The 24,230-nt window shown below is 46.6% G+C and overlaps 2 protein-coding genes across 6 annotated transcripts in view; one reads left to right on the plus strand and one right to left on the minus strand.

Moving 5' to 3' along the window:
- STARD3NL (STARD3 N-terminal like) overlaps nucleotides 1-24,230 on the minus strand; it is a 292,381-nt gene that overhangs the window by 151,732 nt on the left and 116,419 nt on the right. The gene's annotated exons all lie outside the window — the stretch shown is intronic.
- LOC309515191 (amphiphysin-like) overlaps nucleotides 10,721-24,230 on the plus strand; it is a 105,625-nt gene continuing 92,115 nt past the window's right edge. For 2 of the 4 annotated variants that reach the window (XM_082192839.1, XM_082192842.1), the window contains exon 1: nucleotides 10,721-11,030. In XM_082192839.1, coding sequence (XP_082048965.1) covers nucleotides 10,959-11,030 — 72 coding nt within the window. In that variant the 5' untranslated portion in view covers nucleotides 10,721-10,958. The remainder of the gene's footprint in view (nucleotides 11,031-24,230) is intronic. The other 2 variants (XM_082192841.1, XM_082192840.1) reach the window with 2 other exon arrangements.

The raw sequence follows: 24,230 nt of genomic DNA on the forward strand, positions 1-24,230 counted from the left end.
CTGTGCCTCTTGCTGTTTAAACCTAAGTCTTTCTGACCCATATATTAGTACCGTCATCTGGATTACATAATCCCAGATGTTTGCATATTGTTTCGTGAGCTCATCTGTCCTCTCTGAACTATATTGTGCTATATGATGGAGTCACAGCTTTTTTAAAAAAAAAAGGAGGAAGATTAAATCCTAGTAAAAGCTTACTTTAGCCTCGTTTTGTGGATCTGTATGATTGCAATAATATCTGTTTCCATAGCATCTACATGGATCCTATACAAAAATCAGTAGTAAGAAAAAAAAAATTCCATCAGTTCTTAGCATGACTAATGCTTTTGTCTGGCTATTGTCCATTGTAATGGTTCTCTTTATAAGTGAGCATGATGTGCGAACGATCTTGTCTGCTGCAAATAGGACCTGGTTTTTGGCATATTACATTGTTTCACTACGGTTTCTGTAATTGCCTTTTTCAGTTAATAGACAGTAGCTTGCAGCTTTGCATACTGTAGTTTTCCATGTATATGACTATGCTTTTTGCTAAAAAAAAAAAGGCAACAATTGGGTGTCCTCTTATACACGGATAGCAAATGCAGAGGGGGGTCTTGTGATTGGCTGCGGCAATTGGGCAGGTGATTGGCGGCTGTAGCAAGGTGTGCGATCAGCAGTGGCTGTGGCAAGTGATCAGCAGTGGCGGGCAGGCGGGGGAGCGATTGGCGGAAGTGGCCTCCCCCGACCCCCCCAAAAATGCTTAACAACTTAATTTCTTAATTTTGGGTTAAAAAAAATAGAGGTCGTCATATACATGGGGGCGTCTTAAACACAGAAAAATACGGTATGTTAGGGCAGTGGTTTTCAAACAATGAATCCTGGGTTTCCTCTCAAGTCACAGGTTTCCCATGCCTGTTGTAAGGAAAGCTCTTTACCTTCCTCAGACTTTACCTTTTCTGTCCTTATTAAGTCCGTTCCAACTCTTTGATTCTTAGTCCTGTAGTCCTGTGCATATGTAGCTGGGTGTAAGTTTGCTGAACTTAGTGGGATTTATTTCTGAGTAGTCTTGCATAGCGTTTGGTTGTACAGTGCTAAATCCTCTTGCCACGCTCAATTTTGCAAACTTTCCCCCTAGAGGTAAATTCAATTCAAATTAAGTAAGAGACAGAAATAATTCTCCCCCACCCCATAAGGCCAGTGCACTTGGAATGAAAATTTAAAGGCATGTCAATTATGTAGACTTTAATCTATTTCCCATGGTTATTGGCAGGAGATAAACCCTAAGATGGAGCTGCATCTGCTGCTAAAGCCAAATCTGACTTCAGTTGACGGATTTAAAAATAAAACCCTGAACTAACATGTACTAAGAAGAAATGTTTTTAAAGATGTCCACCCACCCGCTTCCCCCATCTCCCCAGGAAAATATTAACTGGCAAAAGTAGTTCCCAGGAGTTTGTGTGGTGATTCTTAGATGGGAAAATGAGAAGAAGAAGAAGAAGAAGAAGAAGAAGAAGAAGAAGAAGAAGAAGAGTAGTAGTAGTAGTAGTAGTAGTAGTAGTAGTAGTAGTAGTAGTTTGGATTTGATATCCCGCTTTATCACTACCCGAAGGAGTCTCAAAGCGGCTAACATTCTCCTTTCCCTTCCTCCCCCACAACAAACACTCTGTGAGGTGAGTGGGGCTGAGAGACTTCAAAGAAGTGTGACTGGCCCAAGGTCACCCAGCAGCTGCATGTGGAGGAGCGGAGACACGAACCCGGTTCCCCAGATTACGAGTCCATCGTTCTTAACCACTACACCACACTGGCTCTCACAAAGATGATAAATCTTCCCTACCGAGAGAGAAACTTGAACCAAAAAAAACATTGTTCCTTTTTTAATTCCATCAACTTGAAAGAGTAGCTTGAGACCATCTTGGAAAGTTTAACGATCACATGAACAGCAGAGAACCATGTCGTGTGTTATGCTGGAGGCACCTCAGTTTGCCAACAAATTAACCAACCCTTGATGCACATGCCTGTATGATATTGCAAGTGTGTGTGTGTGTCACAGTCACACTTGATATTTTTAGGTCAATCCAAAGTATACCCTCAATATTATGTGAGGCTTGTGAAATCAGGAAGATTCTGCTTTGTACAAAACTGCTAATTTTAAGTGCTGGGGATTGTCCGTAACTAGAATCCTTACGCAGTGAGACACCGAGACATTGAGGTTCTGCTTCAGTCCAGAAGCTGCCTTGACAGATTGTAGAAGGTCTATTTTGTCTTTTATTTGCTTTTTGTTTTGTCTTGTTGAAGTCTTTCTCCCCAGTGCACTGAGAAGGATTAATGCCGTGAAATACACTTCTAGGCACGGGTCCTTCTTTGGTTTGGGTTTCCATGTGTTCTGCTTCAAAAGCCCAAGGCTATGAAGTAAGTGTGGGCTCTGGGCTGTGTGGGCATCTGTTAGATACCGTATTTTTTGCTCTATAAGACTCACTTTTTCCCTCCTGAAAAGTAAGGGGAAATGTGTGTGCGTCTTATGGAGCGAATGCAGGCTGCGCAGCTATCCCAGAAGCCAGAACAGCAAGAGGGATTGCTGCTTTCACTGCACAGCGATCCCTCTTGCTGTTCTGGCTTCTGAGATTCAGAAAATATTTTTTCTTGTTTTCCTCCTCCAAAAACTAGGTGCGTCTTATGGTCTGGTGCGTCTTATGGAGCGAAAAATACGTTAGTTCTTCTTGGGGGGATTAGCTCCTTCAGGCAGCACCATGGATGCTCCATGTTTCTCCACTCCAGTATGAATGAGGGAGAGTGGGACAGCTGAAAAAGATTGGTAGCTTGGAAGTAGTTTTCAATTTAAAGCTAATGGGGATTATAATGGGGATTCAATCACAAGTACATTTTCTACAGAATTTCATTTAAAGTAAACATTCGGAAATAACAATATGTGCTAGACTCTTTTTTTTAATTAAACCTGCCATTCTGCTGCAAACCGTGAATTGCTGCCAAATGCTGATATAAATCCTTCAGAAATTACAGCATCTCCATTGCTCATTGATCCTGGCCAAGCAGCCTAGAACTGGAATTCTGCTGTTGAATTCCTGTTGAAATTATCTGTGTGACCAGAAACTTTCCGGTGCTCATATGGGCATGGTTGTCCACGTATTCTGGACCCTGCTATTATCAGATACAGTTAACTCTCATGTTTACTTTACATTATGCAGGTGGACTCATAGTCTAGCCAATCTGGCAGACACTGCAGTTGGGGAGAAGGCATGCCAAATGGGAAGGACAAAAATGGGGGTGAGCTGCAATTGGATTGATGTACTTGAGTCAGAACAGTTAAATATTTTAATTAAAACATGCCGTATCTGGCTGGCTGATCTGCCCCCTTTTGGATATAGCATCATCTCTGCCTCCCCACCCAGTATTTTCAAAGCCAAATATTTATGGCTCCAAGGTTTAATTGGTAGATAAATGAACTAAAATTTCAGTTGAGTAATAAACTAGGCACCCATATTAATAGGCGAAGTTGTGAATCAAACAACACATTAATCTCTGAGGCATTTATTTATCTGGAAGATTTATAAGCCACTAAACATTATCAAAGACACCTGTGCTGTACAACAGATGAAAACATTTCTGCAAAAAGGAATATAATACAGTGGTACCTCTGGATGTGAACGGGATCTGTTCCAGAGCCCCGTTCACATCCTGAGTAGAACGTAACACACGACTGTGCGTCTGCCTATGCGTTTCGCTGCGCAATGCACGTGACGTCATTTTGAGCATCTGCGCATGCACTAGCGGCGAAACCCAGAAGTAACACACTCCGTTACTTCTGGGTCGCCGCAGAGCGTAACCTGAAAACACTCAGCCTGAAGCATATTTAACCCGAGGTATGACTGTATTGCACTTCAAGTATATTACTGTAATAGAAAATGAGGGAAACTATTAGGATACCCTGTAGCATGCACACTTGTTACTTTCTTGTGCATTCTCTTTTCTCTCTCACACAACTGATAGAGGAGAGGCTGATACAGGGAGAGGCTCTCCTGCAGGTTTTTGGGTCTCATGCCATTTAGGTTTTAAAAGTGAGCATCAGCACCCAGAACTGGGTGTTTAAGCAAATGGGAATTCCATTGCAGGTATAATGCGATCCCTCTAGGTTGTTCTGTTCAAAATTCTGGCAGCCGCATTCTGCACTAATTGAAGTTCCATGTAACCTTAAAAGGCAACCCCACATACAACATTACAATCCTAGGTTACCAGAAAATGGGCAACATTTGCCAGGCTATTCCTATCCAGGAATGGATGTAGTTGGTGAACTAACAGAAGCTGGGAAAAGGCTGTCGTCGTCACCAAGGCCACCTGGGCCTTGAGCAACAATGCTGGATCCAGGATTACTTCCAAACTACATATTTGTTCCTTCAAGGGGAGTGCAAACCACCCAGAACAGGCTTCACACCTGATTCCCTGACACACGAACCACAGTATCCCCATCTTGTCAGGATTCAGATTTATTTGCTCACTAGGCGGTCATTGGTGAGCCATTGTCTCCCAGAATCAGTCCCTGCCTGCTTACATGAGGTTGTGTGTGTGTTTATGGCTAGCTATACATCCCTGCTCATCTATATATGCTGAGCATTATGATGACTGGGGAAGGCAGGGAGCATTGTTTAACTTTACATAGTTTAAAAGACTTTGCTTCTTCGCAAATGGCTAAGTAGAAAGCTAACAAAGAAGCATTTAAAAGAAATCTTCAAGGAACAGATTTTTTTGGAATTTGTTATTGAGTCAGACAATATAGAGGCTAATTTTATTCTATTCCATCTTACATTTTTGCCATGTTGTCACTGGAATTATGCCAATGATAAATTGTTTTGCTCCATTCAGCGTTATGTAGAACATCCCTGAGGACTAATAACGGGTTGCAGCATCAGATTCCATCCATGATGAATGTTCCAGAAGAGCTATAAAAATCTATAATATCATCACATATTATGATAAAATATCAAGCTACTCAAAGCGCTGAGTCACCCCAAGAGGAATACTTATCTGGATGTATGAGCCTAAGGGATGAACAACTTTCATCTGGTGTTAGGGCTGCAAGGGCTGCAACTGTTATGGTTAACAAAAAAAAGTATCATAACCTCACTATACAAATTATACCACCAGCCTAATTATAAAACATAAAAATAACAGTTCTCAAACGATAATCATTTGTGATCCTTTGGGAATGGGAAGCACCAGCCTTAACAGTGTTATGGCCTCTGTACCAACTGTTTAAAAATTCATCTTAGTCCTCTATTCATACTGCACCACTTCAGCTGGATCACTTTGCAGCATTTGATACTCATGTTAACCTCTTTCCCTTCCCCCACTGCCTAGTCACTGACTTGCATTCAACAAACAAAAAACATTTAACATTGGCTATTTGTGTGTTGTAAGCAGATACTGTAAGCCAGGGGTCAGCAAACTTTTTCAGCAGGGCCCTCAGACCTTGTGGGGGGCCGGACTATATTATTTTTTGGGGGGGGATGAATGAATTCCTGTGCCCCCAAAATAATCCAGAGATGCATTTTAAATAAAAGCACACATTTTACTCATGTAAAAATACCAGGCTGGTCCCACAAATGACCCAGAGATGCACTTTAAATAAAAGGACATATGCTACTCATGTAAAAACACACTGATTCCCGGACTGTCTGCGGGCCAGATTGAAAAGGCGATTCAGCCGGATCTGGCCCACGGGCCTTAGTTTGCCTACGCATGCTGTAAGCAGTCCATATCAGCACCCTGGAGAGCTCCTTTGCCATTTCTCCAAGGATCCAATGTGCTCCCGTTTAGCAACGTCTGCCACTTGTTAAGTATCATTCGAGTTTTGCTTTTTAATGGTAAAAAAGCACAAATGTAGTTGGCACCCTTGCTGGCTGTAAAATAAACCTACCATGACAGGAAAAAGAAAATGATGATAGATGTGCCTTCTAAAAATAGAGAAAGCAAACTTGTACTGCAAAGTCTTGGTGTGTCTTATTGAGCTTTCCAGCTGTGAAGGAGTTGCTTTAAAACTATCCCAATTATAGCCAACTTGACTGTACACCAAGCAACTACTACAACTGCACCAACAAATTAATGAATTGATGAATGGCTTCCTCCTGTTCCACACCTTAACGCTCTTAGCCAATTCACCTCCCAGCCCTGGATTTCCTATTTCAAGGTAGGTTAAATTTTATTTTTCTGCTTTTTGTGAGGGAAACATTCTGCAATGGGTCATAACTCAAGTCATAGCTTTTGCATGTAAAAGGTCTAAGGTTCAGTCTCTGATAACTCTAGATGGGGCTAGGAAAGACTCCTCTCTGGGACCCTGGAGAGACATACCAGACAGTATTGACAATACTGAGCTAGATGGAGCAACTAGCTGACTCGATATGAGGCAGCTTTGCATGTGCACATTAGGGAAGATGCTCCCAGTGGTCTTACCCACATACATAGACAAGCCTTCTCTCTCCCCACTGTCACAATGGAGACTGTAAGCTCCTTGAAGGAGTAGCCTATCCTTTTGGTTTGTGATATTCTGTCATGTTCTACACCAGTAGCATTTTATGAATGATAACACTGGCGGTTAAGAGGACTTGTCAACAACTGTGGTGCTTTGACTCTGGGCAGCTTGGCTCTTCTCTGCTCTTGATTGTATCTGCCACACAACTGCCATTGACCGTTATTTTTGACAGTGTCACCTAGCAACTTGAGAGTTTATTATTATTATTATAATTTATTATATTTATGTCCCACTCTTTATCCCAATAAATTCAGGGCAGTGTACATAGTACTCTTCTCCTCCCCCGATCCTCACAACAACCCTGGGCAGTGGGCTAGGATGAGTAAGTCTTACATGCACAGAGTTATTGCCGAGTGAACTTCATGGCTGAGTGGGGATTCAAACTTAAGTCTCTCAGGTCCGAACATGTCACCATCCTGGAGTTAATACACAATTTTTCTCTCAAAGTTGCACAGGGCTTCAATGACACTCAGCAGTGGTTAAAAATAAAATGTTTGCCATTTTGTTGTTGTTTAATTGCTTGAGCTCTTCAGTGGCTCAAAAGATTCCATCAACTGTGTCTCCGAAAAATTTTACACATCACTTGGGAAGACAGGCGAACTAATGCTAGAAGCAAAGATCACCAGTGTTGAAGCAATGATTCTTCAACATCAACTTCATGTTGATGTTGGTCATGTGCGGATGCCTGATTATCGTCTTGCAAAGCAACTACTCTATTCCAAACTCAAAAATGGAAACTGTAATGCTGGTGGTCAACAAAAGAGGTTTAAAGACTGTCTCAAGGCAAATCTTTTAAAATGTAGTATAAACACCAACAATTGGGAAACACTGGCCTGCAAGCGCTCCAACTGGAGAACAGCCTTTACCAAAGGTGCCATGGGCTTTGAAGATGCTCAAACTTGGGGCACAAAGGAGAAACGTGCCAAGAGGAAGGCACGCTTGGCAAACCCACACCGTGATCAACTCCCACCCGGAAACCAATGTCCCCACTGTGGAAGGATGTGTGGATCCAGAATTGGCCTCCACAGTCACTTACGGACTCACTGTTAGAACCGTGTTTATGGAAGACAATCTTACTCGGCTATGGGAGATCAGCAAAGAAGAAGAAGACGCTTGAGCCTTTCAGCTGCTGGTCATGTACAGACAGAGGAAGACAGTATGCCCATATTTCTGTTTCTTGATGTAACTTTGCAAATGACACCCATGCTTAACCTGCTCAGAAAACAAACTTTGCCAAAATAATAATAATAACAATACACTGTTCAGCTCATGTTCACTTTTATGTTTAACCACAGTTGCAGGATGTTTGCAGGTTAATTTTTTTGTTTATTGAATTTATATACCACTCTATACCTGCAGGCCTCAGGGTGGTTCACAGAATAAAATAAAAATAAAAAACCACAAAATGCATATTCAAAATAAAAACAACAACAACCCAATAACCCCCTCCCCCCAAAAAAACACCCCACATTTTAAAAGGGCACAAGATGTCAATCAAATCAACCAAAGGGCTGGTTAAAAAGGAACGTTTAGGAGGTTGCCTTCTAAAACAATACCTACGCAAATTTATTAAACTAAACAGATTTTTTGGAGAAGGAGTGTGAGAAAAAATTCTTATAAGAGATAGTTGTTTCTATAGTGATGTTTACAAGGATGGAAATTTAGTTAGAAGGAATATATTATATTTTGAGGAACTGCTGTTATTATTACTCCTGCTTCTATTTGAGAGTCAGGCTTTGAGTATGTAAGTAAAGATAATTTCTTAATTTGCAGTCCCTGGACTATATCATTTATAAGCTCTGCTTCCTCAAGTGTTAAAGACAGTAAATACCTGGCAAAATTCCAGAAAAATGGGAAGTTAAGCTATTTTAGGAAATGCCTGCGAAGAAACAAAAGAGAGAAGCAATCTCCATCCATACAAATTGTCCACAGGATGCAGCCCAGTCCGATAGCTTCACATTGGAAGCATCATTATGGCAATAAATCTCTTGGGAGTGTTTGGATTAGGAGAACAGATGGAGCTGTGGAGAGGATGCCTGGACTACAGGCTTCATGAGAGAGATGTTCAAATCCACACTTACAATATTGGCGGTGTATCCAGTTAGAAGAAGTGTGACTAGCTTGTGCTTTCTGTGTTCATGCAATGCCTAAGTCACTCCTTGCTTTTGATAAGATAGAAAGTGAACTTCATGTAAACTGTTTGAGCTGTCTAGGGATGAGCTTATTCCTTGCGAATGCCTCCTTCAATAACCCACACAGGACATGGTCCTGCCGAAGTTAAGCATTTCAAAGTCCATTAGTTTCAACGGGAGAGTTAAGTAATTCCTTTGGGACTTTAAAGTGCTTAACTAGGATTGGATGTGTCCATATTATTGTTTGGTTTTTAGCCAAGAATTAATCAGGATATGTCTTTTTCTTGGAATTACTTCTACATACCTCTAAATCCTCAGGGACAAGGGTGGCGCTGTGGGTTAAGCCACAGAGCCGAGGGCTTGCCGATCAGAAGATCGGCGGTTCGAATCCCCACAACAGGGTGAGCTCCCGTTGCTTGGTCCCTGCTCCTGCCCACCTAGCAGTTCGAAAGTGCAAGTAGATAAATAGGTACCACTCCAGCGGAAAGGTAAACGGCATTTCTGTGCGCTGCTCTGGTTCGCCAGAAGCGGCTTAGTCATGCTGGCCACATGACCTGGAAGCTGTACGCCGGCTCCCTCTGCCAATAAAGCGAGATGAGCACCGCAACCCCAGAGTCGGTCACGACTGGACCTAATGGTCAGGGGTCCCTTTACCTTTACCTTTACCTCTAAATCAGGGGTGTCTAACTTTGGCAGACTTTGGATGAGATCTGTCCCAAAGCCATTTTTTTCCGGTCCAACACAATTTGATTCAGGGAACTTAAAAAAAAACCCCCAAAGAACAAAAAATATCAGCTGGGTTCCACATTTTTTCATTCACATGTGAGTCTGGATTGCTTTGGTATGGGATACTCCAACTACCAGTTATTTAGAGACTTGGTGTAGTAAGAGTCTGTTGCTGCAAGGGAGGGCCATCTGAGTGGCAAAATCCATTTCCTTGACCACTGTCTGGAGCAATGGCCTTCAACCTAGCTCTTCCATGTGCAAAACAGTGAAGTCCTTGTGCCTCAAACAAGATCCTAGGCCTGAGGGCAGGGGTAGTCAACAAGGTGCTCTCCTAGTGTTGCTGGACTGCTTATCCCATCAACTCTAGCCAGCATGGCCAATGGGCAAGGATGATGGGAGCTGGAGTCCATCAATATAGGGAGGGCCTTGTGTTGGCTTCTGCTGCCCTGTGGCATTGTCAAAGGTGCTTCCCAGCCAAAGGAAAACACACAACAGTTATTTGTCGAAGATAACACAGTTGCTTCTACTGCTCTGCACCCCAATCTAGTGTAGAGGCTTCACACATGCAACTGGAGACTGTGCCTGCGTGGCAACTTCCTCTGCTCATCCCTTTTCAGTCCCCTGCTGGTTCTGGGAGACAGTGGGGCAGGAGAGGGTGGGGAAGTGCCTGGACCTTCACTTGCCTGATCTACCTCTTCCTCATCTTCTGACCCATCCTGTGCTCCACTCTCCAACTCTGAAGTTTCCCTTGCCTCTAAATCTTGTCTCCACAAAGCGTCGGACCCCCCCCCCTCACAAATCAGACTCCGGACTCACTCCCCCCCCCCCCACACACACACTCCAGCACCTTGCCAGTCCCTGACAGGCATGTGGTAGGAATAGCAAGTAGTAAATTCAGGAGATCCACTGGCTAGGATGGATTGCTTTTAATCCCTCTAGATTTGACCAGCGGATAAATTGCTGATCTAAAAACCAAGCTTTCCACCTTTTAATACATCTATTTTGTGAATAAGCATGCACAGTAATTAGTTCCTATAAACTATTGAAGCCATATTGACTCAGAGCCTTTTTGCTACGTAGTAGCATTATCGGACACATTATCTAAGATTAAGATGGACTGGAAAACAAAAAGGGACAACTGCTGCTCATTTTGCGAGTACATGTGTCCCACTAGATTGGCAAACCAGCCTTAATCCTGGCCGTGGGTACCCGAAAGTAATCCACGCATCTTATTTACTTTCAAGAAAATATGCGTAGGAATGGAGCGCCCCCCTCCCCAGCATCCTACGCACGTCTGTTCAGAATTAACGAGGAGGGCTGCACGGGATTGCAATCTGGGCGTCACGTGTGAACACGCTTGACAAGCCCTCCTCGCCTCCTCCGCTCGCCGCCCAATCTCTCTCCGGCTTGGCCACTGATGCACCAGCTCCTCGGTCGCTGCAGCTTTAAGACACCTCCCTCCTGCTTTCCTTTGTCCCTCCTCTTTCTCTCTGGGATCCGACCTCCATCTCTCATCTCCCTCGCTCTCTGCAGCCGGGCTCCGTGTGATTTCCCTCCTCGGCAGGATCCCTGCACCAGCCACCATGGCCGACATGAAAACAAGCGGCGTCTTTGCGAAAAATGTCCAGAAGAGACTCAGCAGAGCGCAGGAAAAGGTAAGCCGATGGAAGGACCGAAGGGGATGCAGGTGGCGAGGAAAGGGGGACCTTCTGCATCCACCGGGCTGCGGAGATAACTGGAAGGCTGTGGGGGCAACGGGGGGCGGGTGGAGAGAAGGTCCCTGCGGCAGTTTCTGTGGGGGTGCAGAGAAGCCTCCTCCGGGGAGGGGAAAGCGCCCCGCGGCGCCCGCTTGGAGCAGAGGCGCAGAACGCGCCTTTGCGCGCAGCTGCTTTGCATCCTGTGCCAAGGGCCTACGAGAGGCAAACCACCCCCCAAGTCCACTATAAGGTTTCTCGATGGATCTTGGACACAGCGATCTGGCGGAGCGCTGGCATGTGGGCAGTGATGCTGAATTACACACACACACACACCCCTGAGGCCCCCGCCCCGCCGCCGCCGCCTTAAAGGTGCGCGGAAAAAAACATCTCTGGAGCAGCCCCTCGCTGCTGTTCCATATCTGCCTGGGCTGCTAACGGGGGGACTAAGGCACGTCCTTCCCCCGGAAGGTCAGGGGAATCCGAGGCATCGGCTGCAAGGCAAGAAACAAGGGCTTTCCGAAGAGAGGGATGGAGAGAGCTGCGCTATTCTGGGGAGACGGGGAGAGGCGGGCAGCAGCTCGCAGCGCGTGGCTTTCTGGCTGTTTGGGCCTGTTTGAAATGCGCCCTTGGAGGCACGTCCGCAACTGGCGAGTGGATCGTTGAACGGGGCTCTCCAATGCGCGTTTGGCTAATAAATACCTAATAATGTTGGTGGTGGATTTTCTCCCCTTCTCCGCTGGCAAGCTGCCAGTATCAGTGATGTTATGTAATATCCCTTGTCCCATTTAGTCATTATTCTCTTGAATGAAGTGATCCGAGATGGACTGATGCAATGGCACAACTTGCTTTCAGCCCAGTCAGTGCTGTTCTGTCGCTAACGGATGAACCCTGTATTGTTGGCACCCGGGCTGGGACCCCACACAATGGCCGAGGCTGCACCGATCTACCTGGGACATTACTGGAGAGGGTCCTGAGTTTCCTACTTGGGCCAGTCCTTAGTTTGGAACAGGTGCTTGCATCGTGCATGTGTGCCAAGCTGCTCTGATAGGTGCTGCCGGCTTGAGAAATTTGGGGTCCCTTGGGCAAAGTGCCTTCAGTGGACCCTCAGAAAGAAGGAGATGTGGACTGGGTGCTCCTCCACTCTGCCTCTGAGCTTCTAGTGGGATCCGTGCCAAGCACAGATGTCTGTGCTGTAGGAGCAGTCGTGCCTTTGGCACTCTTGAGACCTCCAGCAGATGCCTGACTTGGCCACTCTCTGGACACAGACCTGCTGATGGTGGCTGGTGCAGAGGACAATATCACCTTGCACATTTTCATAAAGGTGCCGCCTGGGTGAAGTCGGTTTGCAGTTACTGAGAGGGTTTTGTGGTCCTTCCTTTACTCCCTTCCCATCTCTGTGAGAACATCCAGGGCATCAAGCTAGATTTTCTGAGCCCCCGTAAAATTTTTGGTTAGGAGAAGAACATTCTTGGGGCACATTGATGGGAGCCTCTACGGTGGGTTTGCTTGTATCACCTCCTTGTTTGTGGCCTTGATAAAACCAAAGGGAGACTAAGTCCCTTGGTAGCCTGCAGTGTAGAAGGAGGATTGCATATGCAGAGCGGATCTATTCACAGACCGAAAGATTTGGCTGTTCCTCGGCCCCACCTCCATGCTTGCACACTTTCCATACAGTAAGAGGATTGTGTTTCTTTTAATAACCACCCAAGCTCATCGTGAACTAATGTGATCTTCCTTGCCGCGCTCACTTGGAGAGCGGGGCAATCAATTGCTAAGAAGGCTGTCTCTAAATCACCTCTGTGGGCATTGCCAAAGGCCACCTTGCCCGTGTCACTGGACTTTATCAGAGTCTCCTGCCAGCTCTTTGGTGAGCAACACCTAAGCATTCAGAGACACACCTGCATTTCCAACTGATTGAAGATATTCCTCCGGGCACTGATGGTCTGTGTTGTCCTGTTTCCTGATGGTCTAGACGTAAGGCTTCTTAATGTTCAAGTAAATGCTGGCAGGGACAAGCAAGAGATGGTTTGACTCAAAATGGAAGGATCTAGGCTTCCATTTTGGATCTAGAAGACCATCTTCTAGCCAAGTGGTGAGCAAAACACTTAGTTACATGTAGTTTCATGTGCAGAGTGAGTATCAGCCAACCTACCTGCAATATCATTCTGTGCAAGTCTTGGATAAGAGTGCAGAGAGGGAAGATATCACAGTAGGTTTTGTCTTAAATTCCATTTAATAAATGGCACGTGTATAGCATGTGTTTGTTTGAATTTGTTGCATTTCCCCTCTAGGAGTGAGCAACACTCACCTAAGTATAGAAGACAAGCGAGACCTGTAACAAAATGTTGCTGTGTGGTGTACTCTTGTCCTGTGTTCTGGCCAGCCAGTCATGCCCTTTCCCAGGATACTCTATTGAAGCATTGTCCTCCCCACTCCACAACACAGCCAACATTCCACAGCTACTGAGCATGCTGTCGTCATCAGGCTGCTTTGGTCTTCTCCCTCCTTAGAATTTCCTGGCCTGGCCTACATGTGTAGCAGAGAAAGAGATGGCGGAATGAACTGGGCACTAGAGGTGGTATTTCGGGAAGTCACATTTTGAATGCTCTCTTGTGTTTATTAGCTCCCTGAAAATGGAAAGCCTTCTAAACAGGGTGGGGAACTTCAAGCCCATGGGCCAAATGTGTCCAAACCTCTCTGTCCAGCCCTCAGGACACTTCTCAGACCATGCAGCCTTTGTCAGCCCTGCTCTGTGCGATCCTAACGTTTTTGCCTGGCTGAAACGCCTCCTTGACCTGTGATAATGCCTCTTGCTTGCCTTAATGGAGGGTGTGTGTGTGTGTGTAGAAACCTCTGACTGTTGCATGGCTGGACTGCAGCCTGCAGTACAGTGGTAATAGTCAGGGCTGGCATATCCATGAGGCCAGGTGAGAAGATCACCTCAGGCAGAAGGATCCACAGGAACAGCAGATCTGGCCTCCAAGGAGTACATTGCCTGCTGCTGCTGCTGTTGTGGTGGCAGTGACAGCTGTGGCACTCTCCTTGGAGGCCAGATCTGCCGTCTCTTCAGCAACACACACACACCCCGCTGCCTCTACAGTGGCCTCTTGGCCAATAGGAGGCATTGCTGGTCTCTTCCCACCCTTGTTCCTGATGTCAATCTTCACTCACCCCTTCTTCCTTGGTGGGGTGGGGTGGATGCCATTTTGTGGTTCGCCTCAGGTGCTAAAAAGGCTTAGTCTGGCCCTGGTGACAGTTTTCCACCTCTGTTACAGAACCTCTCTCTGTCTGCTTATTTCCTGTTTTCTGGGGTTTTGTCTTTTAAACAATGCAGGGCAGGGGTGAGGGATTTTTTCACCCCAGCAGGCCAGCTGTTGTCCCTCACCCCTTGCAGGCCACATCTGGCAGAAGGGTGGGTGCCCACTTCAGCCGACCATCTTTGCCCCACAGCAGAGCCCCTTTCAAAGCACTATTTTGTGCACTGCCTTGAAAGGGACTGTTGAAGATCTGGCCATCGGCTGGTGTCAGATATGATGTCAGCTGGAGGCCAGGTGGCTGTGGCTTAACTGAAATGGACTTGTGGGCCCAATGGGAGAGGTCTGGAGGGCCTAATTAGGCTGGTGGGCTGAAAGTTCCCCACCCCTCCAATGTAGAAGTTGTAATCTCACACCGGCAGTCTGAATTCAGTCTATTCTACTTCCTCATTCTGCTGTATGTGTAGACCTGTGTGCTAGGACAGGGAAATTGGGGGAGGCCCATAGCTCAGTGGGAGAACACCTGCACAAGGTCCCAGTTTCAATCCCTGAAATCTTCAGACAGGGCTGAGAAAGACCTTGGCCTGAGACCCTGAAGAGCCAGATGGACCAATGGTCTGGCTTGGAATAAGTTCGCTTGCTGTGTTCCTTATTTATACCCTGCCCATCTGGCTGGGCTTCCCCAGCCACTCTGGACAGCTTCCAACAAAATATTAAAGTACAGTAGTTCATCCAAAGCTTCTCTAAACAGGGCTGCCTTCAGGAAAAAGTCATCTAAAAGTCTGGTAGTAGTTGTTCTCTTTGACAACTGGTAGGAGGGCGTTCCACAGGGCGGGTGCCACTACCGAGAAGGCCATCTGCCTGGTTCCCTGTAACTTGGCTTCTCGCAGTGAGGGAACCGCCAGAAGGCCCTCGGCACTGGACCTGGTTCCCAGGTACCTTGTAGCTTAGAAATTGCATACCAGGCCTTGGGAATATGGACTTTTCATTTGGTTTTGTGCTTGGCCGGTGCCTAAAATCTAGTGCTGGATCCTAAACAAATGAAAGCTGGAAATTCTGAAATCCTTTCCAAGCCCCATTGACCCCTCAGAGAAGTTGAGGTTATTCCCCAGTTGAGCACTTTGAGTCATCAATAGTTGGTTACACAGATTACCCCCACCCCACCCCAGACTATTAGTAAATCTCTTAAGGCAGCCCATCCCATTTTGTATCTAGCATTCCTTGGACTGAAGTGCTCCAAGGCTGTGGGTCAGAGTAATCATTGAAAGCCCAATAATCATCTGTGCTTCATCATGCGGATGAATGGGCTGCTTTGCACACAGAAGGTCCCATATTCAGGCCCTGGCATCTCCAGGACTGAAACCCAGAAGAGCTCCGACCAATGATGAGCCAAATAGGCAGGTGGCCTGACACAGGACACAGAAACCTCTCAGGCAGACACTCAGGCATTCTTCACCTGTGACATTTTGTGCGTCTTGTGTGTTTATATTTTGTTCATTTATTTACAAGATGTCTTTTCCATCAGCCTAAGTCTTCGAAGTGGCACACAGCATGAAAAACAATAAAACCCAAACAACCACAACAATAAAGAAAGGTTTTTAAAAAACATCCTAGTGCACAAACCAGCAGAATATTTCAATAACTACAATATAGCCATGAATTGAGATCCAGGGTGGGAGAAAATCATTGTGGGATAGCTTTTTCCAATGTTTATTTTCGGGGGGGATGCAGGGGTACGCATACCCCTAAACATTTTGTGAATCTATGTTTGGCCTCATTGAGGGACAGTATTTCAATATGAGTAGGAAAATGAGAGCATCCCTAAACATGTTTTAAGGGGGGGGGGAAGCACTGGCTTTTTCTCCACAAGAGGATACAGTGTACCTCTATTTGTGGACACAATCTGTTCTGGGGTGCCGTTTGCCCCCCCGAAAAGTCCACAACTAAAGCGGCGCTTCTGTGCCAGTGCAGAGCTTGATAGGGCACTTCTGTGCATGTGCAAGTGCGCAGAACTCTTCAAAACCCAGAAGTATACACTTCTGGGTTTGCCACATTCGCAAGCCGAAAAGACACAACATGAACCTAACACAACAAGAGGTATGACTGTATGTAATAAAATAATGCACAAAGGTGTTTCCCTTGTCTGCCATTGTTCTTTGGAACATTTATTAACGTCTTCCTTCTTTGCACCATTAATGCAATGCTTCAACCTTTTCCTTATGGCTGTTTCACAAGTGTCAAATGCCAAGGGCAATATTTTTTTGGGGGGGGGGGGGCTTTCATATTTCCATAGACTTGCAAATGGTTAATACTGTGTGAATCCAGGGCAGCTGTTTACCATCTGGTACGTAGGCTGAGACCCTATCTGCCTGCGGACTGTCTCGCCAGAGTGGTGCATGCTCTGGTTATCTCCCGCTTGGACTACTGCAATGCGCTCTACGTGGGGCTACCTTTGAAGGTGACTTGGAAACTACAACTAATCCAGAATGCGGCAGCTAGACTGGTGACTGGGGGCGGCCACCGAGACCATATAACACCGGTCTTGAAAGACCTGCATTGGCTCCCAGTACGTTTCCAAGCACAATTCAAAGTGTTGGTGCTGACCTTTAAAGCCCTAAATGGCCTCGGTCCAGTATACTTGAAGGAGCGTCTCCACCCCCATCATTCTGCCCGGACGCTGAGGTCCAGCTCCGAGGGCCTTCTGGCGGTTCCCTCATTGCGAGAAGCAAGGCTACAGGGAACCAGGCAGAGGGCCTTCTCGGTAGTGGCGCCCGCCCTGTGGAACGCCCTTCCAGCAGATGTCAAGGCGATAAACAACTACCTGACATTCAGGAGACATCTTAAGGCAGCCCTGTTCAGGGAAGTTTTTAACGTGTGATATTTTATTGTATTTTTGGTTTTTATGGAAGCCGCCCAGAGTGGCTGGGGAGGCCCAGCCAGATGGGCGGGGTATAAATAAATTATTATTATTATTATTATTATTATTATTATTATTATTATTATTCAAATAGCCATAGGTAGAAGGTACACCCCCTTGGGGTTGTAGCGGGAAAGCTCAGTGAAGATGGCGACCCAGGATGTGGCAGCTGTGAAAAAGGTGAATGCCACGCTAGGGAATATCGGAAATTGGATTGAAGCTAAAACAGCCAGTGCCATATTGCCACGATACAAATCTATGGTGTGACTACATGTGGAATACTTTGTGCAATTCTGTTACTTCACCTCAGAAAGGATATTATAGTGTTGAAGAAGACAAAGAAAAGGGCAACCAAAATTATCAGAGAGATGGAGCAACTTGCTATGAGGAAAGATTGGAACATTTGGGGCTTTTTAATACAGAAAAATGGCAAGTAAGGAGACACACAATAAAGATGTATAAAATAAAGTGTGGTGTTGAGAACACAACCAAAATGACGAATCATTCTTTGAGGATTAGAAACCTTTTGTAGGCTAGCTAAAGAACTATTATAGTTGCATGAAAATGCAAGCAGGGTTTGAAATACGAGAAGCAGTAGAAAGACGTTAAGCCTAGTAACTCAGGACATACATGGTATGTTAAAATATGCAGCATTAAAGGAAAAACAGAACATTGTGGGGTGGGGGGAGTCAATGGATAAATTAAAGGGTGGATGGTAAAGTATTGTGGATGGTATGTATGTAAACTTTTGAAAACTAAATAAAATTTAAAAGAGAAAGTGGACACAAGAGAGACAATTCTTCCTCTTTTCATGATATTAGAATATTTAATGAAGTGGAATATCGAAAGATTTAGGACAGGCAGAAGAAAGTGCATCACATAGTTAAACTATGGAATTCACTCACAGAAGATGCAGTTATGGCTTTAAAAGATATTTGACGAATCAAGCTATCAGTGATGACAGGCCGCAATGGGTATGGTCTACCTCCACTGCTGGAGACAGCAGCCTTTGATTACCAGTTCCTGGGAACTGCAAGCAGCAAGAATGATGTCGTCTTCAAGTCCTGCTTGCAGACTTCCTTCCTGTAGACCTCTGGCTGGCCAGGATGAGGACAGGATTCTAGACTAGGTAGGCCTTTGATTTGATCCAGGAGGACTCTTTTTATGCGGGCGCTCTACAAGTGGGGTGCCACCACAGAGAAGGCCGTCTCTCGTGCCACCACTGCCCCCAACAGTGGGATGCAGAAAAGAGCCGCCTCTGAAGATCTAGGGGCCATCTGTTTGAATTTAAGGCCATATGTTCATTACTTACTTAACAAGGCACTGTAATGAACTGCTGTTCATTATCCACTTAATTTCTCCATTTCCACATCACATTTATATGTGGGCATACATAGATCGAACGACATCTAAATATCAGTTAATTGACTTTGATAGCAGGTATTAAGATATTTGTAGTGCAATTCTGTACATGTCTACTCAATAGTAAGCCTGGTTGTTTTCAGTGGGGCTTAATCCCAGCTAAGTATGTATAGGATTACAGTTTTAACTTTTTGTTTTGTGAGTTTATGTAAGGGGGAGTGCCTTGTGTTTCTCCGTTTCGGTTATTAATATTTGTGGGCCACTTTTCCATAAACTTGTACCTAAAGCAGCTAACAATGCTCAGAAAGTAAAACACAACAACACACATCAAAACATGGGTTGGAGGTGATGGCAACTGAATTAGTTACCATCGCCTCCAGCAGCCAGATGACTGGGTCTTGCCTGGGAATGGGTCTTCCTAACCTGCCTGAAATTTTCAGTTGGCCCATTTGCTCTCTCTGCTGTCCAGGCACTCATTGCAGCAAAGGGATAACAAGAGCACAAGAGCTATCAAGCTCAGTTGGCATGCTGTTTATTAGATGAGAATCCAATATCCTCATCACACCACCTGCCACCCTGCCTGCTACTCTCCTGCAGCAATGAAGAGGGCTATTGTTCCTTCAGACGTGACTCCCAAGAGCACCCTTGGCTGCCACCCTTGACTGCACATCTGCAGTGTGTGCCAAAAGGACCATCTATGGCTGTGCTATTATAGTTGCAGGGTGGTATCTTCACTGAGCAGGGCCAGTAGAATGGTCCCCATGAGGAATTTCCCTGCAATATTAGAGAGCAATGTGAGAGTCGGTCTATATTTTGTGCATGGCACTGGTGAGTTTTCCTCCCCAGCCTCCTGCTGTGTTGTTGAGTACAACTTGTGAGTTTTGGTATCCTTGATGATTGGCAACTGTGGGAAGGAACTTTGTAGGGAAAGGTTCAGGTGGGGTCTGGGAAACTTGCCACAGGGACAGTGGCGCCATCTTCTGAAGAACGTTGAGGGGGCCTGACGCCATGTCATGATGTTACATGTGCGATGTTGCATGATGTCCTGACATTGCTCTGAACCCAGCTCCACGTTTTGCCTCAACAGTGGGGGTCCCCGGCCCCCCAAACAAACACTGAGGGGGCCCAAAGTGCCTCAGCCCCCAGGAGCCAACGCCTGTGTGCAGGGATGTTAGCCTCCATGCTGAAAGTATTGTGCAGACTAACTCTCAAGATAAAACAGGGTCTACCTCAAGCTATACAGAGAATCTAGGATGGTTAGATTCCAAAAATGTAAAATGCTGAAATTTAAGGAAGAAGAGGAGTCATATGTGTGTGTGGGGGGGGTTATTAATGATTGAAAATGTTGATTTGTTTCAATTTAATGCTGTTGGCTGTTCAATGCCCAGTTCATCGCTGGAGCCATGTTTCAGAAATGGCTGGCTCATGGGACAGTAGGTCATTTGCTTAATTACAAGTACTGATTTTTAAATAGTAAAATTTTCTCTAAAGAGCTCTCTCATATATATATATATATATATGCTTTCGTAGATTTTCACGGGTATAGGAATGCAGGTTTTGGTGTCTTCGGGTGTCTTCCCGTGTAAGAGTCGGGGTGTCTGTGCGACGTTTCGACGAGGTCTCACTCGTCATCTTCAGGCTGGTGCTTTCGGCTTCTTGTTACTGGAACAGAGCAGAGTCTGGTGTTTGAGTTCCTATAAATACTGTTGAGGGGTGTGGTGTATAGCCTCCAACGTTCTGGGTAGAGAGGAAGTTCCTAGATTAGTGTGCCTTTTCTTCTTTTGTTCCTTAATTACTTGAGGGATATTATTAGGGGATGATTAGCTGCTTGTGCTTAAAATGGTGCCCCTTCAGAGTTTGTGCGGCCCCACAAACCTCTGTGTGTGACAGAGCTCCTCAGACATGTCTGCTCTAGTCACTGTTAGAGTCCGACAGTGGCTGTTTGCGGAAACGCCTCCAACAAAGAAGTTCCTTAACGGAAACACGTCTCCTGGACTCACGACGTGACAGCTTCCGACGAAGCATGGGTCTCCCTGCAATTGCTTCTGACACCTCCCCACTATTTTCACTGGACGTGTCTCTCACCCCTTTCTCCCCCCTGCTTCCTGCCTGCGCTGCTGCATCTCTCTCAGTATCCCTGAGATCCTGCTCCAGAGACCCCGCGCTCCCCCTGCTGGTCCCTGCTTTGGCTGTTGAGTCTCTCCCAGTCTCTGGGAGCCCTATCACCTCCTTTCCCTCTGATGTCAGTTCCCTGACATCCACCTCCCCTCCAGGGCCCCCTTCCCCCCCGCCCCCTCCCTCTCCTCTGGGCGGTGAGGAGCTGAAACCCCGAAACGAATCCTCTTCATCTTCCGACGTCTCGAACATCTCCCTCCATCGGTCTTTGTTCCGACTCGCTGAATCCTCCTCCACCTCGGAATCGGAGAACCCCTCCAACTCCTCTTCTTCGTCTGTGGTGGCGAAGTATTCCCTCCGGAACCTCGCCACTGGCTGGGGTTTTCGAGGGAATCTCTGATGAAAAGTTTCAATTAGAACCTCGTCATCTACATCCTCTGCCCTGACCCAGGTGTTTTCCGACTCCGGTTCCCCTTCCCACATTACCAAATACTCTACTTGCTCTCCTTTCCACCTGGAATCTAGGATCTCCGCTGCATGGTAGCTGTGTTCTTTTTCCTCCATCGCTGGTCCCCTATTGACCCTCCCCTCTCTGTCCCCTATATACGGTGACAGCAACGATCTGTGGAACACTGGGTGCAACTTCATGTGGTTCGGTAACCGGAGTCTGAAAGCCACTGGGTTGACCTGTTGCGTGACTTCAAATGGGCCCAGTCTTTTGGGTCTTAACTTCTTACAACCTCCTTTAAATGGTAACCCTTGGGTGGACAGCCACACCTGGTCTCCCACCCTAAGGCTTTCCCCTTCCCTTCTGGTTTTGTCTGCCTGCCTCTTATATTCCTCCTTCGCTCGGTTTAAATTAAGTTGGAGTTGGCGATGGATCGCTTCCATTTCTTCAACGAACTGTTCTGCTGCTGGAACGCTCCAGTTCTCCCCCTCCCCCCCTGGGAAGGCTCGGGGATGACACCCGTGATTGGCCAAAAAAGGGCTCATTCCCGTGGACACGTTCTCTGCATTGTTGTAAGCAAATTCTGCCAACGCCAGCTTCTCCACCCAATCATTCTCTCTGTCATTAACATAACACCTCAAATATTGCTGGAGGACACCATTAGCTCTTTCCGCCTGCCCGTTGGTTTCTGGATGACGGGCAGTAGAGAAATTAACCTCTACATGCAGTAAGCTCATGAGCTTCCTCCAGAACCTGGAAGTAAATTGTTTCCCTCGGTCCGAAACCACCCTCAAGGGGGCGCCATGCAACCTAAACACATTTTCCACAAACAATTTGGCGGTTTCTTCTGCTGTGACCGCATGTGATCAGGCTATAAAGTGTGCCATCTTGGTTAACAGATCTACCACCACCATAATGGCTGTTTTCCCTTTGGACCTGGGCAGATCAGTCATAAAATCTATTGCCACTGCCTCCCACGGTCTTTCCGGCGTGGGTAGTGGTTCTAATAAACCTGCCGGTGCCCGCCTCTCCCCCTTGGCTCGTTGGCAACGGTCACACCCTCTCACATATTCACGCACATCTTCCCTGACCTTGGGCCACCAGAATTCCCTGGTAACCAGCCACATGGTTTTGTGTTGCCCAAAATGCCCTGCTGTGGGGTTATCGTGCAGTTGCTTGAGTACCTTTTCCCTCAATTCCCCTTCAGGTATGTATAACGCTCCCTTGTAGTACAACGCCCCATTTCTCTCCTCAAAACCCCCGGGTTTGTCTCCCTCCCTCCTAAGACTCCTGAGTTTGTCCTGGGCGTATACATCCTGCCCCGTTCCCTCTACCAGTTCCCTTTGCCCCACCAATGCCGCCCCACACACCCAGCGGTCCTCGGGAATGACATGGGTCTCTTCGGGTACACCCTCTCCCTCCAAATATTCAGGTTTGCGTGAGAGAGCGTCCGCCCTAACGTTCTCCGGGCCTGGTACGTAACAAATCTCAAAGTTAAATTTGGAGAACTCCTGGGCCCATCTCAACTGCCGTTGGTTGAGCACTCGCGCAGTTCTCCAATACTCTAGATTCTTATGGTCCGTGCACACTTGCACTTTCTGTTGTGCACCAATTAGTAGGTGCCTCCATCTCCGGAAGGCCTCATAAATTGCAAGAAGTTCCCGGTCGTACACCGTGTAGTTCCTCTCAGACTTGTTCAGCTTCCGCGAAAAGAAGGCACACGGTCGCCACTCCGACCCCTCCTTCCCCGGCTGCAGAAGAAGCACCGCCCCTATGGCTCGGTCCGACGCGTCTGTTTCGACCCTCAGCTTTTTTTGTAAATCCACATGTAGAAGTTGTTCGCCAGAGGCGAAGGCCCTTTTCAGTTCCTCAAACGCTCGCTCCGCCTCCCCCGTCCAAACAAACTTCTTTTTGCTGCTGAGACAGTCCGTGATGGGCGCCGTCAGGTGGGCGAAGTTGCGGATGAACTTACGATAAAAGTTTCCAAACCCTAGGAACCTCTGCACATCCTTCTTGGTCTTGGGTGTTTTCCATTCCAGCACCGCTTGAACCTTGCCGGGGTCCATGGCCAACCCTTTGTCTGACAAGCGGTACCCCAGGAATTCCACCTCCTTGGTATGAAACTGACACTTCTCCAGTTTCACCCACAGTCGGTTGGCTTGCAGCCTGCTCAACACTTCTCTGACGTCTCTCACATGTTGCTCCTCATTCTCCGAATACACCAACACGTCATCTAAGAAGGCCACGCAATTCTTGTAGAGCAAAGGCCCCAGTACGTGGTTCATGAAAGCTTGAAAACACGCGGAGCCGGTTTGTAATCCAAAAGGCATAACTAAGTATTCAAATGCCCCCAAAGGGGTGAACATGGTGGTCTTCCATTCATCCCCTTTCCTTATACGTATCAGGTTGTACGCCCCCCTTAGGTCCAGCTTTGTAAAAATCTTTCCCTTCCGCACCCTGGTCAAAATATCATCAATCCTGGGCATAGGAAAAGCCGCCGGCTCTGTCACTGCATTTAAGGCCCGGAAGTCACATACCAGCCTCGGCTTGTCCGTGTTTTTTTTGTCCACAAAAAACACTGGGCTACCCCCCGCTGCCTTGGACTCTCTGATGAAGCCCCTCTTCAGGTTCTTGTCAATGAACGCTCGCAACTCCTGCATTTCCCTGTCTGACATGGCATACAACTTGCCTACAGGAAGCTGTGCTCCAGGGAGTAAATTGATCTGGCAATCAAAGGGTCTATGCGGAGGTAGTTGGTCAGCTTCCTTCTCGCTGAACACGTCGCTGAGATCAGCATACTGTGGTGGCACCTTCCCCTTCTCCACTACTTCAGTCCCTGCCAGGGTGGCTTGGGCCCCTGCTGACCCCTTTTCCCCCCTGCAGTGTTCTAAGCAATGTGCGGAACCGAAGGAAACCACTCTTTGATGCCAGCCCACCAGCGGATCATGTAGGGCTAGCCAGCTCATTCCCAAAATAATGGGAGCACCTCCCAAGGTGGCCACATTAAACGCTATCAGTTCTGTGTGCCTTGCCACCCTCATTATCATTGGGATGGTCTGCAA

Source organism: Podarcis vaucheri, assembly GCF_965113315.1.
Source record: "Podarcis vaucheri genome assembly, chromosome: 12".
Classification (NCBI taxonomy): Eukaryota; Metazoa; Chordata; class Lepidosauria; order Squamata; family Lacertidae; genus Podarcis; species Podarcis vaucheri.